Source organism: Gracilinanus agilis, unplaced genomic scaffold (genome assembly GCF_016433145.1).
Source record: "Gracilinanus agilis isolate LMUSP501 unplaced genomic scaffold, AgileGrace unplaced_scaffold21927, whole genome shotgun sequence".
Classification (NCBI taxonomy): Eukaryota; Metazoa; Chordata; class Mammalia; order Didelphimorphia; family Didelphidae; genus Gracilinanus; species Gracilinanus agilis.
In genome coordinates, this window is record NW_025353501.1 from 1 (window position 1) to 6,757 (window position 6,757).

Here is a 6,757-nt window from a genome sequence, read left to right on the forward strand (position 1 = left end):
TATTTTGTTATGTGTTATATTTTTATAAATATTTATAAAAATTTATATATTATAGGTTTTATATTTCATATAAATTAAATATTTTCCATTTATACATATCACATATATATTTAAAATATTCACCTTCCACCTCTGAATCAATACTAACTATCAATTCCAAAGCAGAAGAGCAGTAAAGATTAGGCAATTGTGGTTAAGTGACTTGACCAGAGTCACATAACTAGGAAGTGTCTGAGGCCATATTGGAACCGAGGACCTCCCTTCTCCAGGCCTGACTCTATCCACTGAACCATCTAGCTACCCTGCAAAAGTACTTTTCAGTTAAAATAATATGATCTGTGTAAGGGTCCTTTAGAACTTAAATGTAAGCTCTATGGAGTAACTTCATTTTGGCTATGGCTTTTTGGTGCCTGGCAGTGTCTTGCCCATAAAAGCTACTTAATAAATGCTTTTTAGGTTAAAATGAATTTCTACTGTTTGCTGAAAAAATGAAGGAATGATCTTATTATGACTGAAGGAATAACAAACTCTTTTCTTGGTGGCTATGGCTTTATAGTGAGACAGTCAGAACCAGATAGATGACAAGCAGAACTGACACAAACTGAAACTTCCCATGGCTAAATATTTCCCAGTCTCCTGGTTCTTTGTGACCTTCCCAAAACATTGTCTGGTTTAGCCCATCACTGTCCATCTTTGTGTTTCAAGATTTCTTCTCTTGTACCTATAATTTGCTGCTTCTTATAGATGGTATGATCACAGACTCAGGTCTAGGAGGAAACCTACAGGTCATTTAATCCTGTCCAGACATTTTTAGAAATGAGGAACTGAGGACTAGAGATGCTAAGTGACTTTTCCAATGTCATACATGTAGTTATCATTAGACTTGGGATTCAAACCCATGTCTTCTGACTAATTTGCTATGTTTTCCATTGTACCTTTTTGCCTTATCAATATGCTGCCATTCTTTTATTTGGAACTGACTCCTTCCTGGTAGATTTCTCCTATTTCTCCTTCTCTTCTGCCATGATTAGGCAGCATGGTGAAGTGTATAGAGAGCTAGCTTCTGAGCTTGTAGACTTGAGGACAAGTCCTATCTTTGACATAAACTAGCTGTGTGACTTGGGTAAGTCATTTCCTCTTGATCTCCCTGGATAACTTTTGAAGACTATAAATTGAAGCCTGGTTGCAGATTTGTATCGATAGAGGGAATTTTCTTACTCCTGCCTTCCTATATTAGTGAATCACAAATCATGACAAAAAGAATTGCTATTGTTATTTTTTCATATGAATGTTTTTTCTATATCCTATTCATTTAGCATTTGCATAATTAGTTAGTGGCTGAAACTTAAGGAAAGTCACTTTGGTTTGCTTTCCTTTCCTTTCTCCATAGGGAATCAGCTAAATTATTAGTTTTTTTAAATAAAATCTAAATTAGGCACCATTAATTGGTAATTTCACATCTCTCTTTTTCCAGATTCAGGCTGTCTTTAGCAGTGCACAGTAGTAGCAGGATTACACTTCCTACTCCAATATTATTATTATTATTATTATTATTATTATTAATCATTATTATTAGTTTATATTAACAAAACACCTTATATATAATACATATTATATGTAATACAAAATACAATACAATCTCTTGATCTCATTAATACTCCTCATATCAGTGTTAGTAATTGTCTGAAGTCTACTTATATCCTTCACCTTTGTTTCCATTTTCTTTTGGTACCCTGAAAATTTTGGTATTTATTATTATTATTGGCTTGTATTTAATGTAGTGCTTCAAACTTCCTAAAGTGCTCTATAAATATTGCTTCATTTTATCTTCACCAAAACCCAGAGAAATATGTGCTATTATTATCACCTGCATTTTATAGATGAGGAAACTGAGGCAGATAGTGGTTAGGTGACTTGCCTAGGGTCACACAACTAGTAAGTGTCTGAAGTAGCATTTGAACTTGGGTTTTCTTCACTCCAGGTCCAGCATTCTATCCACTGAGCATCCTAACCTCCCTCTTTAAAATTAGAACAACTTCATGTGATTTTTGGACAATTAGGTGGCACAATGTATAGAGCACCAAGGCAGGAAGCAGGAAGACTCATCTTCCTGAGTTCAAATCTGGACTCAGATACTTACTAACTGGGTGACTCTGGATAAACCACTTAATCTTTTTTACTTTAGTTTCCTCATCTGTAAAATGAGCTGGAGAAGGAAATGGCCAACAACCTTCTTTGCCAAGAAAATCCCAAATGGATTCACGAAGAGTTGGACATGACTGAAAAATGATGGGGCAACAAATTAAACTTTTCTAATTATGCGTGACTTTCAATATCATATTCTAAGCAAGGCACCTAACACATTTATAATGTGAGCACACTGGAATTGACATATAGCCATTTTCTATTTAGAAGAAAAATTCATGCTTCATATAGTAGTACTGCTTTGGACTGTCTGCTTCAATATGCTCATAGGAATTTAAACAATTTATCTTATACGTGTGGTACTGGTGACTTTAATAAAGTCATAACTTATTTAAAACAAATAGTTTGTCCTAATAATGCAAATATAAGAAAAGACTCAATGTAAAGTTCTACTTCCCTGATGATTTTTAAAAATAAGGCTAAGATTTTAATTTAGATATATTTCGTATTTAATTTGAGTCATTATTTTACACATTAATGGACCACTTAATACTTCTGTTACCTCTACTATTTAAAATCTTCAAGTGAGGCTATAAATTTGTGAATCAGGGAGCACTTTGATCTTGAAAACATCAAAATTGACTGTTTTTCAAAATGAAATTGAAAGATGCGGAAGGATATAAGTAGGTTTCAGACAGCTACTAACAATGACTTGAGTGGAAGAAGAGTAAATGTGATCAAGAGATTATTTTATGTAAACTGTTTTGTGAAGATCAAAGTACTATAATGGGTAATACATTTAAGTGACTTAAAACATATAACTTGGAAAGGAAATATCACATAGTAAGAATGAAAGACAGTAGACAGCAGACAGTCCCAGTGTGTAAAATGGGAATACTAAGAGAAAGCTATCTAGTATAGGAGGTGAATCTTTCAGAGCAAAGTTTTGTAACTTAGGGTCCACGACTTTGGTTTTTAATGTTAATATAATTGATTTCCTTTTATATTCTTCATATTTTAGTTAATGCATTTAAAAACATTGTTCTGAGGAATCCACTGGCTTTACCAGACTGCCAAGAGAATAGATTATACATACAAAAACATTAGGCTCTTTGCTCTACAAAGAATTGTAGAATATGGACTAAAATTACATAAAACAAGAAGGCATGGAAAAGTTGTATCTTCACCATTGGAGGAAATGATCACATAGTTGAAATTACAGACTCAAGTATCCAAGCAAGTGCTAACACTTTCTTATGTAAAGATCCTTAAGAAAAAAAATCATCTCATTGTATCATCAGTCACTGTCAATTTAAAGCATATGTTTCCTCTCTCATCTTTTCTAAATTATAGAAGAAATTTTACATGAATAATTTTAGCCTTTGGCTTATAGTGCCTTTGAAACTTTTCAGGGATGGATGTGCTTATTATTAATATTAATTAAAAATCTATGAGTGATGCTTTCATCAAGAGAGTTCACTGCTCATATCATTTTCATCAGAAATATTTTTTATTCAATATGTATTTAAAAGCTCTATCAACCTCACACATAGTATCAGTTCCATTAATTGAGTATCCTTTAGGAAGTAGCATTGTTACATATATGGCTTCAGGAACATAAGATATACATCTTGGAAGAAACATAACAAAATATATGTCAGATATATGTCTGGCAAGAATTCCACTTGAGCTTGAGTGAATTGTACCTTCCTATTACTTTTAGGGCACATTTCCTCTTTTAAATTCATTACTCTACATATTATGGTTTATTAATTTGTTTAACTTACCTGAAGAAGAATCATCATTTGGAAATAAATGGATATCTAATATGTTCTCCTCCTGGAAAGAAGTTTAAAATAGATAAGAAAATACATATAATTTAAAAGCATACCAACTGAAAGAATGAAGAATAGCTAATTCCCAACCTCTTTATAAAAATCTTTTCATTAATTTTACCCTAAGCCTTCCTTTTTTGAATCTAAATAATTTTAAGCCCTTTAATACTTCCCCTTAAGTTTTACTTTCCTTTTTTTAAAAAAAAGTTTTATTGAAATGCTTTATTTTTGTATTATATACATTTATAGATTACTCCCATTTTATGAGAGGCCACTTGCAACAAGGTAAGAGTTATCAAAAACTAATAATACTGTGATCTTATATAAAAGTACACATAATATTCCACATCTATAACACTTCCCTCATTGCTCTCTTAAAAAAAATTAATGTCTATTTTCTTTCCCTTTACCCCATTCCTTACCTCACTGGAATAAAAAGGGAAAATGATTTCTTGCCACAAATATGTACCTTCAAGCAAAACAAATTCCCTCAATGACTATGTACAAATATATATATGTGTGTGTATGTGTTTGTGTGTGTTAGTGTATCATTCTGTACCTTAAATCCAGCACATCTCTATAATAAATAGTATGTTTCAACATTGGTTCTCTGGAGTCATCAATGGTTATTGCATTGTTCTTATAGCTTTCAAGATTTTTTTTTTTAATAATTGCTATTGTGCAAGTTGTTCTGGTTCTGCTCGTTTCATTAACAATTTATGAAAATCCTCAAAATTGTTCATTTCAGTAATATTGATATTCGAGTATAAGCTAGTCTTCTAATTCTGATTACTTTGCATCAGTTCATATAAGTCTTTCCCGCTTGTTGTTCCCTGTGATTATTTCAAGTTTTGTATGTCATTCTAAAGAAATTGGCACTGTATGGGTTTGGCCAATGTTAGGATTTTTTCACTATTCTTATAAGAAGACTGATCTCTACTTTTTTTTATTTGTTCTCTTCTTTATTGCTCTTGTATCCAAGTTATCTGACATGTTTAACTCTATAAGCCTTTTCTTTTCTTATAGAGTCAGTCATTTGATTCTGACCACATATAGCCTATTGCTCTCATTTTGAATTCCAGTGTCATCTGCCAAAGGCTTTGGCAATTGGTATCAATCATTTGGTTGTCATTTATAAAATCTGAAAGCATTATTTTGAAATGTTTTGGAGCGTGGATAGATATTTGAAAGAGCCTTCATATGCAGGACCTATAGAATACCATCTCTTATTTCCTTTTAGGTTGACATAACTCTCTTAAGGCCAACCAGTGTCTGTTGACAAACCAGAAAGAGAAAACTGAGATGGAGTATTGTTTTGGCCACTTTAACACTGAACTTCACATATAGTGAGAAGTTGGGAGACACAACTCAGGACCTTCAGGTACCCAAATGTCATCTCCATGTAGGCTTCCCTGTTCCTATGCTTTCTACTGCTCCCTCTATTCCCACAATCCTCTTCAGCATTTGCTTTTTATTTCTCTAAATAGGATTCAAATGTTCTTTTGTGTCAGAGTAAATATATATAAAAGGCAGTGTGGTATAATGCATAGAAGGCTGGCCTTTAATAAAAAAAACAACAAAAAACCTGACTCAACCCTGCCTCTGACACATCCTACATGTGTGATCATGATCATTTCACATAACCATAGTGCTCCAGAGAGCTCAAGATTACAAGTAACTGATGAGTCAATGATCTATACTGATAGAGTGAGTTACCACTTTGGGAGTTCCTTATTCTGATGAAATCACAGATTTAAACAATGTTTGTATATATTAAATTGTTCTTACTAGATTGTGAACCTCAGGAGGGCAGAGATGCTTTTTTTTTTAGTTCATTTATTCATCTCTCCCACATTACCTAAATAGATTTCTCCACACAATGCTATTTAGTTATTGATTTTTTCTCTGATATTCTTTATAATAAGGTTAATATGAAATATACCTGGCCCAAATAATGATGAAATAAAGTTACATTTGCTAAACTTTGCGCTTCTAGATCAGGCCATGCACTGAACTTGGTGCAAGGATCCACAAATAAGTAGAAACATTCTTCAAAGTCATTACATTCCATCATCTTGAATAGAATTCCTACTCTCTTGAGCATTTTTATGCCTTTTGGATTCTGATCATTATTGAATTGATATGGCTTTGCTGCTTTGATGTTAAATTCAATTTTAGTTTGAGAGTTCATTAAAAAATTGATTATTTTATCACAACATGAGTGGCAGGGACTATAGGAAAGAAACCATGTAATATTGTACTTTGCAGAGTTGGAAATATTTGTCTTCAGATAGTTTTCAATTTCCCTTAAAACTAGGGTTTCAGCATGACATTGGCCTGGATTATTGTAAGCATGACCCCATAATTTCCAAAGTGTTTTATCTTCTTCTTTCAGACCAAAGCAGAGCAAGGTTTGGTGGGGTGCTTTTATACTGGAAAAATGTGTATGGAATTCCTCTTCAGATATTTCTTTCCTTAGGCTTACAGGCATCTTTTAACCTAAACAGAACAGTTGAGAAAAAAATGAGAAGCCACAAAGAACACACTGGTCATCAAATGCATTATGTCTCAATAACATATTCTATCCTTTTAGGAAGATTTGAAAGATATTTCCCCTGGCTTTTAAATTTTCACTTTAAAATTTAAAATTTAAATTTTTATAATAAACATTTTTTGAGACTGAGAAATCATATGGATGCAAGTAAATCTTTTTCAGTTTGAATTTTTGCTCAAAGAAAAGATTTCTAAATGTTCATACTTAGTAATAACTGTGACTC

The 6,757-nt window shown here is 32.5% G+C and overlaps 1 protein-coding gene across 1 annotated transcript; it reads right to left on the reverse strand.

Moving 5' to 3' along the window:
* Positions 1 to 3,932: 3,932 nt before the first annotated feature.
* On the reverse strand, positions 3,933 to 6,471 carry LOC123254429 (single-stranded DNA cytosine deaminase-like; the record flags this gene model as incomplete). The annotated part of the gene is made up of 2 exons (XM_044683455.1): positions 5,923 to 6,471; positions 3,933 to 3,984 (listed from the first exon to the last, which is right to left on the reverse strand). Coding segments are annotated over exons 1-2 (601 nt in total), but the record flags the coding sequence as incomplete, so codon positions are not given.
* Positions 6,472 to 6,757: the final 286 nt, after the last annotated feature.